The sequence below is a fragment of the Molossus molossus genome, unplaced genomic scaffold (genome assembly GCF_014108415.1).
Source record: "Molossus molossus isolate mMolMol1 unplaced genomic scaffold, mMolMol1.p scaffold_m16_p_6, whole genome shotgun sequence".
In the NCBI taxonomy this organism is placed as follows: Eukaryota; Metazoa; Chordata; class Mammalia; order Chiroptera; family Molossidae; genus Molossus; species Molossus molossus.
This window is the reverse complement of record NW_023425399.1, coordinates 31,020,110-31,034,842: the sequence shown is the minus strand read 5'-3', so window position 1 is coordinate 31,034,842 and position 14,733 is coordinate 31,020,110. Positions and strand designations below refer to the sequence as shown.

General features: G+C 42.1%; 1 protein-coding gene across 1 annotated transcript in view; it reads left to right on the top strand.

Moving 5' to 3' along the window:
• Positions 1–11,681, top strand: part of TMX4 (thioredoxin related transmembrane protein 4) — a 43,451-nt gene extending 31,770 nt beyond the window's left edge. The window contains exons 6-8 of the mRNA XM_036244473.1: positions 2,689–2,790; positions 6,459–6,522; positions 8,072–11,681. Of these exons, the coding sequence (XP_036100366.1) occupies positions 2,689–2,790; positions 6,459–6,522; positions 8,072–8,436 (531 nt within the window). The 3' untranslated portion in view covers positions 8,437–11,681. The remainder of the gene's footprint in view (positions 1–2,688; positions 2,791–6,458; positions 6,523–8,071) is intronic.
• The last annotated feature ends 3,052 nt before the right edge of the window (positions 11,682–14,733 follow it).

The window sequence follows — 14,733 nt, the reverse complement described above, 5'->3', positions numbered from 1 at the left end:
GGAAGGGAACCCTTGGCCATTGCTGGAGAAGTCTTCTGAGCTGCTCCCACACAGGGAATACGTTTTGAGGATTCTGATCAGTCACTGAAAAGGATATAGGGCTTGTCCTTAATAAACTCCTTTGAATATATCATGTGACGTAGGTAAGATATAAATTCAAAAGGTTCTCTATCCTTCTGGGCTAGCCCAGCTCTGAATGAGACTGTGCAGCACTGGGCTGGATGGGCGGTGCACCTAATCCGACCTGTAGCAGTTCACGTCCCAGAGAAAGTGCTGGCCTCCTTGGAGGGAAGGCTATACCTGATCTGTGAATGTGTCGGCCTGGCTTCATTGCTTAGATCCATCTGGCCACTGGAATGTTCTTATATATTCTACTCTGATGGTATCTTCATTCAGCCTTCTTACACAAATCTGTGTGCAGCTCCCATTGGCTCTAACGTAGTCATCGATAATAATATAAGGTGTCAGGCCCATCAGACAACATTTTTGTGTACTTTACGGAAACAGAATAGAATGCTTCCTTGCAGTGACCACACATAATATTGAACAAGGATCAGTATTTTTCACAAGTGAAAACCGTCATTGCCTGGCAATGAAAGAAACAAACAGAAATCTGAAACTGAATTAAATCAGTTTTAATCAGTGATTTCCTGGAAACATATACAGAAAAACTTCAGGTATTTAGAACCAAGAACCCTAACACCTTTAAGATACTCTAAAATGGTTTTTCACTGTGGTGGTAGATAAAGTAAACAGATAAAGGTTTATGTCTGCAGCTGTGAAAAAACAACTTGATTAATGAGACTTTAGCAGTAATCACCTAAAAGACCACATTTTACCAGAGTTTATTAGGGTCTCTGTAAGAAGCTCACATACATCCTCTGAAGTGTAAGGTGATACAAGAACGTTGAGGGGAGCTTATACAAGTGAGCGGGTAGGTAGAATGGGTAGGAGTGTGACTCAGTGCAGTGACGCAGAGGCTGTAGCACGCTGCACTCTGGAAAACAGGAGGCTTCTGGAGGGTTATTGCAGTCATTGACTTTGCAGAAAGGGCATAAGGTACTGTCTGGAAGGATTTATAACTGCACATTACTGATTCCAACCATATGAGTATATTATTTATAGAACAAGTTCCAGAATTCGTGCATCCATGGGTCAGCACAAAGACAAACTGGCTTTCTCTGCTGATTCTTTGATACATTTCAGAGATTAATCCTGATGATGGCACAGAGTGGTCAAGAAAAGCCTAAACTGTATTCAATACATAGAATTTTCTAACATAGTTGACCTGTGCAATACATTTTAGAACTTCCATGGAAAAGGGTTTGACTAAAACATTTTGAAATCCCAATACTTCTCTTGCCTGCTGGGTTCCCAAATGTTGGATTATTCTTAATAAATAATTGACTTGGCTGAAGACAGAATGACCAGTGGGGTCAATAGATGACAGTTTTACAATTCAGGATTGTTTGTCTTGCCAAAGAATAGTTTAAGGATTTGCTAGTGTCTTTTACTCACCTAACAAATATTTATTAAACACTTTGATTACATGTTTCATTGTCTAAAATACTTGCTGAGACTTTAGATCCGTCTCTTCAGTTGAATAAGAAATTGGAGAGGAAATTTCAGATTATTCTAGATTAGCTGAACAAGCATTTGTGTTTATCATTCAGGCTTAACCCAGAATGAAATATATTATTTAATTGTATTGACATTTATAAACTGAGACATCAATGGGAAATACTTGAGTAATTTAGATTTTGAGAAATGTTAAATTAAAATAGAAACTTGGGCTCATGGTTAGCTATCTCCTGTGGTGTCTGTGCCTGCTGATGGCGTTCAGCTTGGAACCCGTTCACTGTGTGCCCAGTAAACAGCTGGTGACTGTTTTTTAAGCTGTAATGGCCTGAAACCAATGAGCACTGGATCGTCATGGCTGCTGCCAGTCCACATCTAAGTGGGCTTTGGCTCCACACTTGTAGTTCATATCTAATTTCTCTGTGATTTTACCATGGAAGTAATGTCTAGCTCAGGTCGTATCTCTTCATTTTTTTTAGTCTTTGGTATCAAATAGAGTTCCAGAGAACAGTGAGCATGAAGGGATGTGCACTCTACTCAGAGCCTGATGAAATCTCATTTCCTCATGATTAGTTAACTGGGGAAACCTTTTTTCTACTGTTGCATTTTAGGTTTTATGGTGATTTAGGAGAGTTGTTAAAGGTAGATAGGGGTAGAGAAATGAGAGTCTGACTAGAAAGAGGAAGTATGGAGACATTGAAAATTGTAAGTAGTATTTAGTTCCACCTAAAAATAGGTCATGGTCCAAGCAGTTTAATTTTTTATGAATGCCAAATTACAAGTACATATTGAGGTAAATATAATTATTAGCGGAGCTGACCCAAAAAATCTATCATCATGGAAGAAGGGACTAGAAAAGCAACTCTACCAGAGTTCTATCAGATCATGAACTCCAAAGAACTATAACTCTTACTAGATACCACCTTGTGTATTACTCTGAGATTCTCAGTGTTGTAAAGATTGACTTGTTCTTGAAGAATCATAAACCACTGGATGACCTTTGTGGGAGCTCCTATATGTGGAAACAGTTTGCCAACTTGAGTTATAGCCACAGCAGATTTAAACATTTTTGGTCCTCATTATAAGTAATTGTTTTTCTTTTGATTACAGCATCTTCACAACTATTTCACAGTGACCCTTGGAATTCCTGCTTGGTGTTCTTATGTCTTTTTCATCATAGCCACCTTGATTTTTGGCCTTCTAATGGGTCTGGTAAGAGATAATAATGCTAATCTCTTTTCCTCTCTTGAAAGCCAGATAGATGGGTTTCATGCAGAACTACAAAGCAGCCAAGAAAGAAAAAGCCCACAAAGAAACGTCATTTTGTGTGTTATCTAAGTAGTTAAATAGCATTTGCTTGTTCGATTCTGCTTTCAATGGTAATTTGAGATATAATGGAAAATTAATTAAATCATGGTCTCCTAACCCTATCCCTTAAATATTCTGGAGATGTGTGCCTCCACAAATATAGGCAGTGAGGAAAGGAGAACTAGAGACCGTACTTGAATTGATAGTTTCCAAGACCACCCCATCAGCAGGGATTTCACACGTTGCCTACTTGATTGCAACACCGTGGTGATAAGGCCAATGCTGTGGATTTGTTCTCCAGTAAACGAGATGATTTTTTTCTTGTTCATATCCTCCAGTTAAACCTCTAATCCTGGCCAGCTGCTTATACATACACTCTAGTTTTCCCAAGGTGGATTTTATGAGATAATGTTGATTAAAAAACACAGACAGCATTGTGAAAAAAAAAAAAAAGGCAGATGCAAAGCACATCACATGTCTACTTTGGGTATAACAATCAGTATCTAGTAAGTAACTATGCATTTTTCTAAACCTAGATGTTTTAGCTAAGAGTTGGAATAATAAATTTATTTATTTAAGTGTATAGGCAGCTATAAGTATTTTAGCATGTTTTGCTCCTTGATTTAGTTTTTTAATCTTTCTCTTTACCTACACTTGATCAATTTGAATTAATATAAATATAAATTATTTAAATATTAATATAAATTCTTAGAAGTCCTTATAGTACATATCATTCACATAACTCCTAAATGCTATATGATAAGAGTAAGTGGTGATTACAAATATTTATATAAAAAGGACAGACTTTTAGTTAAGTTTATCTTAAAAGTCTGTCCTTACATTTTATAATGAATTTTGGTTCTTTAGCAAAGTCTTTTTTTTTTAATCCTCACCTGAGGATATATTTTTATTGATTTTTAGAGAGAGGGAAAGGGAGGAAGTGAGTGGGGGAGGGAGAGAGAGAAACATCGATCCTGTATGTGCCTACCTGTGGACTGAACCTACAGCCTTTTGGTGCACTGGGCAATGCTCCAATCAACTGAGCCACCTGGCCAGAGCTAGCAAAGTCTTTTAAACATAAGCTTGAAGTATTAGTAATTGTCTTTATAACAAGTCATAAGTTCATATGACAAAATCTTATTCCAGGGAGCCAAAGAGGCTCAATTTTATTTTGCCCTGAGCATGCTTGCTTCATATTATGGTTTATATTGAGATCCGACTGCTGATGTTAACCTCATGGGTAGGGATAGAACTTAGATATGTCATTCATTGAGTCCTAGGTATGTTCCATTCTGATGCATTAATCTTACTGCTATCAACATGTCCTTAATGCTCTGGCCTAAAAGGATTTGACTTTGGATATAAATTTGACCTTGGATGTAAATAATTCTCCCATCTATAGTCTAGTGCTAGATTTTTCTAGCAGAGTATTCTTTCTGAAGCTACACGTGTATGAGGTTCTTTTAGAAGAACAGTATGAGATCCTAGAAGATTATGAGTGGAGTTATGGAGAATGTAGATTGAGTGTGAGCCTATTGCAAGACCACTAAAAAGTTTTCTTAGCATAAAGAGTCTTAGAATTTTATCTTTGAGGTTGACTTTAAGCCCAAGAAGTCACGTCAGGTCTGCCTATGCCCTAAGTTCATTTGGAAACTTACATTCCAATAATTGGTGTAGGAAGGTTATTAGAGGCTTGACCTGAAGAAAGAAGAGAGTTGATTCAAGAATCAACTGATTCTTGTGATTAAGTGATATAAGGTAGTATCCCTTTATAGAAGTTGGGAAGAGGACTTTGTTTAACAAAATAATTTCAAAACCATAATGGATTCATAAATTGTTTGTTAATACATTTTCATAGAATAACGTACACATGTCTACTCAAAATGCCTTCTCTGCCACTGCAATATGTGTTAAAACACAACAGCTAGAAGATTTGTCTTGAGTGAGGTCTCCAGGTGTGCAGTTCGTGCTCTGTGTCACCTCTGCCAATAACTGGGGGCCGATAGTAGAGCCCAGGCATGCAGTCAGGTGAAGCGTGGTCTTGGCGACCTTGGAGGTTCTCCTTCCCTCTAAGAGTTTTTGTGGAGGGGCAGGATGAGAGATAAGTTGAGACAAGTGTCCCATAGGTCTCTCGGCCCCTTACCCTGCCCTCTGGATGGCCCAGGTATTTGTCACAAGTAGGACTTCCCACCCAAGCCCCACCCCATCTCATTTTGTTGTGAATACCAGTGTTTCTTGTCACTGGCAGATGTTTTTTCTTTCTTTTGCAATATGTCAGGACCAAAAATTTTCCCTTTAGTTGGAATTAAGAAATGGAAAAGAAAAAACGGAAAAATATTATGGCCCTACCCAGTTTTGCTCAGTGGTTAGAATGTTATCAGCCCTCGGACCAAAGTTTTGTGGGTTCAATTTCCAGTCAAGGGCACGTTCCTGGGGTACCTGGGTTGTAGGGTCCATCCTTGGCCCTGTCAGGGATGTGGGGGAGGAAACCAGTCATGTGCCTCTCTCTAACATTGATGTTTCACTCTCCTCCTTTCCCTCCCTTCCACTCTGTCTAAAAAAGAAATAAATGGAAATATATTCTTGGGTGAAGATTAACAACAACAAAATATTTCCCTTGAATAGTTAGCTGATAAGCACTTGACTATCACATTAAAATGTAAATTTTAATCTCAGACTTTTCAGATAGAAATATTTTCCTCTTTGGTATTCAAATTAATTGAATAGCTGGAATCCTGTCCTCTGCAACCCACAGAACCTAGTGCATCCTGGTGCCCACCACCGGTCTCCTCAGACTGGCATTCAGAGCTTTCTCTTCATCCAAGAGCCCCCGTGGTCCAGTTTGTTATAGTGTAAAGGGGCCAGACCTCTGGTGCCACCCAGCTTCTCCTGACTGTGCCAGGCCCTTAATCAGCCGCCTCCTGATGCATTTTCTTGGTCCTTCCCAGGGCCATCACTGGCTGTCCTCACTGTATCTCTCAAGTGTCAGTCAAAGTGCTTTATTCCTTTCTCTCTTGAAACTCAATTTTCCATATTGATTTATAAGTAAACTGCCACTTTTTCCTCTTTTTAAATCTTGCCCCCCAGATGCTGACATACCTTGAACCTAATGAACCAAATATTGAGTAAAATAATAAATGAAAATACAGATGGTAGTAATCCTGAACAAAATGTAGGATACTCATTTCATGTTTGTAAAATTGAATCAAAAGGGCTAGGACTTAGTTCTTTAAAATTTTAGAATACCTTTAAAACGCTGATGTAGGAAGTGCTATTGCTGGTGAGGAGCAGCCCGCATACAGACTAGTTCTGTGTGTCCTGAAGAGTGTTCAGTGGGCTTTGTAGACATTCGACTCTGACTCCTGTTCTCAAATAGGAGTATTCCCTGTACTGTGTCACATGTAAAAATAGGAACTTCTTACTTGTACCCTTTTCTTGTTTTGAGGACTTCTGACCAACTGCTAATTATTTACCTGTGAATATCTGGGTGTAGAAGCAAGGCTTCGTTTTGAGGTTCTTTGGCACTAAGTGCCCTATCTACTACTCACTGTAAAATCACCTTTCCCCTCCAGGTCTTGGTGCTAATATCGGAATGCTTCTACATGCCATTTCCAAGGAATTCATCGGACGGTCCTGGTAAGTGTGATCAACTCCAGCAACAGAGTATTGGGGGGATTCTATGTTATGCCTTTTTGCTCATGTAAGTGGTGGATTTCCCCGATTTGCTGTGTCACCAAGCCACTACCACTATCCATGTCCTTGAAATATGTTCTCTACATAAAGTTGAATAAAAATTCTCTTTTCCTCTCTCTTAAATTAAGGACTATTTTGTTTTGGCAATTTCTTTTTCCCTTTAAGTGTATACCCTTCATTAATCAGTTGACACCTTTCTCTTCAAACTAGAATGAAAAGGGAGGGAGGGGACCCACATGTGTGGTCTCTGCTGTTTGCCCATAAGTATTCGAAGTGCTTTAAAAGATATCCCCCCAAAGTTTTGCACTGTTCCACACTTTCTAAGACCAGATGGTCCTGGATTTGCATGTTTTTAATCCTATTTTGAAAGTTTTCATGAAAACTTTTGTGAGACTTTGCAATTGTTGAATTTTATAAAGTCGGAGTTTAAATAAGCTTATATTTCTTTTTAGTTTTTAACATTTAAAGGCTTTGGACTTCTGCAGACACGGTCATGCACCACTTCAGGCTATGGGACATGCGTCAGTAGGTGTCCCGGTCTGTGTGCAGGCGCCGCGGAGCGCCCTTGCCGGGCACAGATGGCGCAGTGCACTGCTGTCCTTGTGGTGTGCCGCGCTGCAGACCACAGGGACAGCAGTGCACTGCCATCTGTGCCCGGCAGGGGCGCTCTGCAGACGGCGGGCGGGCTGTGGTGTGCTGGCGTGGTGCAGTGGGCCGCGATGCAGACAGCGGGTGGGTTGTTTACACCAGTGTCGCCACGCACGAGTGATACATGCGCTGCTGCGTTACCACGGCTGCAGTAGGACTTTTTCAGCTCCGTACAGTTTTCCCGAACCGTTCTGGTAAGTGCAGGGCGTCCCTGACGGAAACGTTCTACTGCGGCATGTGACTGTAATTAGAGGTATATTGTGTTCCTTAGAATTCTTAGAAGTAACAAAAAGCCAGTTTACAGCAACAAAGGGAAAAAAGGAAAAGTTATTAGCACACACAATGGAAAGTCCAGGGATGTTCTAGCTTTAAGCACAGCCCCAGGGATGTTAGATTTCTGTTTCCATGTGACCAATTCAGTGGCTGTCAATAACAATAGCATTCACTGTAGAAAGAGAGAGCGCTTTTCCTCTGGACTCTGGCCAAAAACTGCTGAGGAGTACTCTGGCTCAGTTTGTCATGTGGTGAACCAGTCACCATGACCGGTGCGTGGGTCACTGAGCCTTCTAGAGGGTACAAAATACAACGCCTGAAGGAACCTTTGTCCTCCCTGCTCACATGCTCTGCCAGAGTCAACATGGTCAGTGAATCTCCTGAGTGGGGTGGAGAAGCCCTGGATGGGGCTAGGATGCCAACCAGAGATGTGTCCTGTGGGATCAACAGCTTTAAGCTGGAGAAAACATTCATGTGGCCCTACCCCATTTTATCTCACAGCCGAACACAACTATTTGACTGCTGAATGAGCATTGTTCATTCAGAGGTGGTTTCCCTCTTCCCTCCACAGAGCAGAGTCGGCAGTCAGATGAGGCTCATGGGGCTGAACAGTTGCAGGATGCAGAGGACGAGAAAGATGATTCAAATGAAGATGAAAACAAGGACAGCCTTGGAGATGACGAGGAAGAGAAAGAAGACCTTGGCGATGAGGACGAAGCAGAGGAAGAGGAGGAGGAGGACCACCTGGCTGCCGGTGTGGATGAGGAGAGGAGTGACAGCCAGAAGCAGGGGCCCCTGCGGGAGGCCCAGGAGGACGTAGTAGGACCTGAGGAGACCACAGGAGGTGCCCCTGAGCAGCCTCGTTCCACTGACTCAGAGGTGGCGGAAGACACCCTGAGGCAGCGCAAAAGTCAGCATGCCGATAAGGGACCATAGGGGTGCAGGCGGTGTTTCCCGGAACAGAGCAGAGGCAGGTGCCACCTTCCCTGTGGTCTGCAGTCTAAACCAAATCCTCATCGTTCCTGGGCGGGCAAGCTGCTCCTTAAAAACGGTCTCTAGTCATGTAGTCTCGGCATTAAGCCTAATTATATTAATGAGAATCTTTCAGGCATGACAATCAGGATGCGTGGTGTTAGGATATGTTTGGGGGCTTGGGGTGGGCACAAGTTTATGTACCTGGGGCTGGAGAGTGTTGACCAGAGGAAGCAGCGCCAGCCCCTGTGAGGACTGTTCATCCCCAAGGCTGCAGCCCCAGAGGCTGGAAGCCGGGCAGCCCGGTCATCCTCACATGTAGCAGGAGTCTGGCTTCCCCTCGTGTTAAGTATTTACTTTTTTCACTCTGTAAGAAACATCAGGCATCATAGTACAGGGCCACCATTTTAGAGGTAGACATCGAGAGGCCCTGGATCATTGTGGAAAGGAGCTTGGAACATCCCGATTCTGTTTCCTTTGTTATGTTTTGTTTCTCACCTTTGACATTTTCAGCTTTCCCACCGTGGGCCTGCGGGCTCCCTACACCCCTCACAGCACTCCTAGTGAGCGGACTCAGACAGCAGCCGGGCGACACCAGCTGCTTTGGTCCACTTAGGGTGCAGGTCATCAGAGCCCGCAGCCCGCGAGGCCAGGACTGCCCCGCTGCTCGGATGCAGTGCCGTCACCTCCAGAGTCAACAGAAGTAGGGGTTTCACGGGAGAGTTTGGTTGTTTTTTGCCAAAAATGTAGTAATTTTTTTCAAAAAGTTTCTTTAGCAATATTCTTTTTCAACCCCCAAGTCCCTAAGTCTCTCCAGTACAAGGTAGTCTTGTGAAGACAACTGGAGTATGGTGGTGTTTTGTTTTCATCCCAAGGGGTTCCCTGGTCTTGAACCACTTTCATAATAACTGAAAGACCATTTCAGGTTTTCCTTTAGTGATGTGCTTTTGGGGAAAGAATTAATGAAATTGAATATGTGGAAATGAAAGATTTGGTTTCATTTCCTTCTTCCTTAATCTTGTAAAGAATTTTATCCCTGTAAATCTCTCAATGCTCAATCTACTAAAAGTACCCAGGGGACCCAATTTCTTTTAAAAAATCCATCCATCTACTTCTGCTTACCTGATTTATGTCTTAGAATAAATTCATAAAATTAGATTCCAAACTTATGAAAGATGACTAAAGTTGATTCTACACCCCTTGGGTCCAGACAGAATAATAACTAGTGCAGGCTTATGAAAGTCAGAAGTTTCTGTCCTTTTAAAAAAGAAACATGCAGTGTACTGTTATCTTGCTGTTTAGATAACCCTTTCCTCACTTAACTTTGAACACGGGGTCACGGGTGGGGGAGGTTCTGAGACGAGCTGTCCTGTGCGTGAACGAGCCTGTTGCAAGCCTCACACAAAAGGAGTTTTTATTCTGCCAGAATCTAATTTTTAGAGCTGGTTATTTTTCATCTTCCACTTCAGTTCTCTGACAGCTTCATACCATAGCACGGTGCGGTTCACTGAGTCTCCAGCTTTGGGCAGCTGTGATGCTGGGGAGATCCCGGCCGGGCCGAGGACGTCCGATCTCTCCTCCCAGCCCTTTACCCTCTGCGGAGCACCCTCAATAAAATGCTTTGATCCCTCCTCCTCCAAGAAAGAGTCACCAATAGTTTTTCTCTTCAGAGAGCAACACAACCTCAAGTTTGAGGCTGTCAGAAAACTGTGGGATGGGAAAATCTTGGTTTTTGCTCATGTCCTTTCCCTCCCACCAGGTAGGTCCCTGACACATCTTAACCCAAAGTGCCATCGTTCTGATGGTGGCAGCTCCAGCTCCCTGAATCTGGGAAGCTCTCTGGATCATTGCTGAGCTGGGCACGCCCTCCTTCACTGGGCACGCCCTCCTTCACGGGGTTCTCTTACAATCAGCGGAATCATGTTTTCAAAGATCATCAAGTTCAAGTTCAGAGCTATAAACTAAGAAAACTTTCAGTTGGACTTTTCTGTATAATCTTCCCCCCATAATAATTTTTTTAAATGGAGTATTTGACTAGAGGGGAAGGAATGAAGACATACAATCTACTTTGGCTTTTTAGAAATGTAAGGCCAATTTCCAATTGGACCCCGAATAGTATCTAATTATATAATTTTGTAAGAGAAAATGTATTTTCTTTCTCAGCAATATTTAAAAATATTGGAGTGAGGGGAGAAAAACCATCTTGGAGAAGAAAATTCATTAAAAGTTTAAATGTCTGGCTATGAGAACTATTTTTCCTGTTTGTTTTTTAACATCCTGGCAAAAGTGGGTTTTTTACCAAATGGTCTGATAAATACACATCTAATTTCATGTCTTTCCACTTGAGACTTTTAGGTTTGTTTTCAGTACTGATTGTATAAAACAAAAGGGAAAAAGTCAACCTAAAATAATTTGAAATTAGATTAACATTTCAATAGGATTTTAAGGGTATTTCTTATAGATAATATATTTATTCCAGAAGTGCATGGAAACATGATTTTGATTTAAAAAGTAAAAAGTAATCATGCTTCCCTATATTGTAATATCAGTATTTAATTACACATTAGTATTTTGTATAAATCTAAGGTAGGTGAATTAAAAGTACCTGGTTTTGAAGTCGGGGTGTGGTGGTTTCTGGGTGAGTAGTTGGAGCAGGGCGCCTTTTCATTGATTGGAAGGAAAGGCTGAACTTCTAGCTGCCTTTTTCTTAGTCTCTTTTATTCCTCAGCTCTTGCTGGATCTGCTGCACCATCCCAACTTGCTTAGAGAGCTCATATCGGGGTAACACACGGGCAGCCCCTTCCCTTGAAGTAGAAGCATTGAATGGGTGAGAGGCAGACTCACTCAGCTCACAACCTCCGTTCATGCAAACGACCCCTGCCAGCCTCCGGCCTCTACAGGAAGAAATTCAAGATAACTACTGTAAGGAAAAGTGAACAAGCTTTGGCCAGGTTGGCTTTTGACATTGGAGAAAGCCAAAATTTAGCTATTTATGGCCGAAACCCCTTGATAGCTAACAGTGTTGCGACATGATTTGGGTATACATACACCTGCGGAACCTGCATCCTGTAACACCTTTGGGGTAGACGATGAAGATGTCTCTCAGGGCCTGGACAGTTTTGCTCAGTGGTTGGAGCATTGGCCCAAGGACCAAAGAGTTACAGTGTTGATTCTGGTCAAGGGCATGTACCTCAGTTGCTGTTTGATCCCCGGCCCTGTTATACAGGAAGCAGCCAATTGATGTGTCTCTCTCACATTGATGTTTCTCTCTCTCCCTCCATGCCTCCCACTCTATCTGAAAATATCCTCCTGTGGGGATTAAAAACAAAAGTCCTTCAGGGAAAGTACTTAACATGTAACTTTTTATTACCAAGTCCTTCAACAATGGAGCCTGTGTATTGCTTTTATAGTATGGGAAACATGAAAGAGTAAAAAAAAAGTAGATAAGCCCTGGCCAATGTTTCTCAGTGGTTAGAGTAATGGCCTGCACACCAAAGGGTCATGGGTTCAATTCCCAGTCAAGGGCACCTACTTGGGTTGCAGGTTCGATTCCCAGCCCTGGTCAAGGCATGTTCAGGAGGCAGTCAATTGACATGTCTGTCTCTCTCACATCAATGTTTCTCTCCCCCTCCCTCCCACTCTCTAAAAAACAATGGAAAAAATATCCTCAGGTGACGATTAAAACAAAAATAATAGGGTAGGGGCACCTGAGATTTTGGCATACAACCTTATTAAATTGGGAGAAAGAAAGGAGATTGGTGCTTTTGCTAATGTATCAATATTTATCTGTCTTTTAGCTCAATGTTGAAGTGTTACTTCTGCCAGCGTTATAAATGTGGGGTAGACCCATCCTGACAAATGTAACAACATTTTGGAAAGTATTCATGTACATCTTTTGTGCCAACAGAGAAGTTCCTTGTTTAGTATGTCTTTACCTCAGTCCTACGTTTTGGTCTTCATGAGGATCATAGCTTGTCCTGAAGGTCCAGATGTGGAGTCATCCAGTCTGATGAACCTCTGACAGCTTTCCTGAACCAGGAGGTCCAGTTTGGTTCTAAAGCCTATGATCCCTTCAGATCAGGGCATGGCCTTCAGATGGCTTATTCTCAGTAAAGTTACCTGTGAACTGTGATACTGTATATGTGACTCGTATACCTTTGATGTGTTTCCAATGTAGTTTAATTGTATTTGTTACTAAATAGCTTTTTTGTGCAAATGCAATTTTTATACTGAAAATACTTATTTGTATTGCAATACATTATAAATTTATTATTTATATTCTTTGTAGTAGTCTTGATTATTTAGCCCAGTGATACTTAATAATTTTTCTCTTCATCCATGTATTATTTGCTTCCTCAAATAGTATCTGCAGCAGCTGGAATCAAGATGTGAGTTTCTAGCAGTACATTGCCTGAATTGCAAAGCACCTTAATCACAGAATTGTACATAATCCTTGATCCTGTGTTTTCATTTTCTGTAAATTTACATTCACCTCAAACCCTAATGATAGTGGTAAGTAAGTAAAAACAAAACCATCTATTGCTTTTATTTTCACAAAAATTATTTGCCTAGGAAGTGAAAAATATGACTTTGTGAAAGAGAATTTTTCTCTGTATCCATCCTCCATTCTTCTGTTCACTTTTCTTCTTTATCTCCTTCGTCTTGACTTGATGATACCCAAACCATGTGCCTTTGTCAGCTCTGGAAAGTGCACAGAACCATGGAGGACCATCAGAGGGCTCCTTGTCACAGCACAGTGTGTTGTCCACAGAAGTTCACTGCACTCACCTCTCAGGTCTCCCTGTGTCCTGAGGGCTAGGGTGGCCAGGGCAGATGGTAAAGGAGACTGTCAATCCTTCAGGACACTGCCGACCTGGTGTCCTCGGGTATTCAGAAGACCGCACCCAACACATCTGTCACGATAGCAGTGGAAAAGCACAAAGGAGGTGAGGTGACCCTTACAGACATCTTTGGGGACTAAATTAATGGAGATTAAATTTTTCACTTTTGAAAAACAGTAGGGAGGAATGTGTAGAAAGAAGACCGCGATTACATTTCCATACCATCAAGTCCCTCCCTCAGAGAAATTGGCTCAGAATACATGTCTGTAGAGGGAAAAATACCCAGTATGCAGTGTCTCAGCCTACATGAACTTGGTTGCACATCCTTGGTGGGAGCAGAACCTTTGGATGCCAACAGCACTGAGTTAACATTGCAACCCCTGCTTTACCCCTGTCTTTGAAGGTTCTTTGGGACATTCCACAGTAACAGGAGTTCCTTCTTAGAACATGTGAACTTGAGATTGATAACTGTATAGGCTAGTCTAGACTGTGTTCACAGACCCCCCCAATCTCAGGGCCTTCAAGAACAAGAACTGTATTACCGTTTCACTTACCCCACCTCAGGCATCCCAGACAGTCGTGGCTCTGCTTCAGGCAGGTTTTCCTGGGACCTGGGCCAAGGAAGACTTTGTTCTCTAACGTATGTGGCTTCTGCGGTGGCTGTGGCCACTTTCATCCCAGCCAGTCGGGACGAGTGCATGGAGGAGCATCCCTGGGAGATGTGAAGGGCAGGCTGCCAAGAGGCACACAGGTACCGTTTCTGGCCACATTTCCTGCGAGAGGACTTAGTTACAGGGTCACACCTTTCCGAAAAGGAGGCTGGGATATGTCATCTCTGCCAAGATGACTTCATCTTCCCTACCTTTGTAACCCTTGTGCCTCACAGGGGTAAGCGCCTGAAAAATAGTACAAATGCTCAGGCAGCAGGAGAGAAGACTACACAGGCGCCCAGTGCTGGTTGTCTTCCTCCTGGGCTTTGCCATTACTGGTCTTCAAGACACCAGAGTTTTCAAATTGTGAGTGGTGTGCTCCCACAGAATTCATATTTTACTTGGGAAGATGGACATTAATAAGACAGATAAGAGTTCTAAAGGGAAGACTTAAGAGAATGCTATGTGAATTTATTCAAAAAGGAACCTGACCTAGGCTGAAGGTTTAGGTGCTAACATGTGACCAGGAGGGCCAGATTAGGAATTGTTGAGGCAGAGATGGATTTGGGATTCCTTAGACACACACAAGCAATCTTTAATCTGCACACGTGGAGAAATAGGACTAGCCTTTATCCCAATGGGGGGCTCTTTGTGGAGCCATCAGGGCAGAATCTGAGTTTCATTTTCCCTATGTATGGGGAAGTTGATAGTGGTCTAGTTTCTTATTAGTCTTTCCATGAGCTTTATCTCCCATTTTAATATCTTTGAAA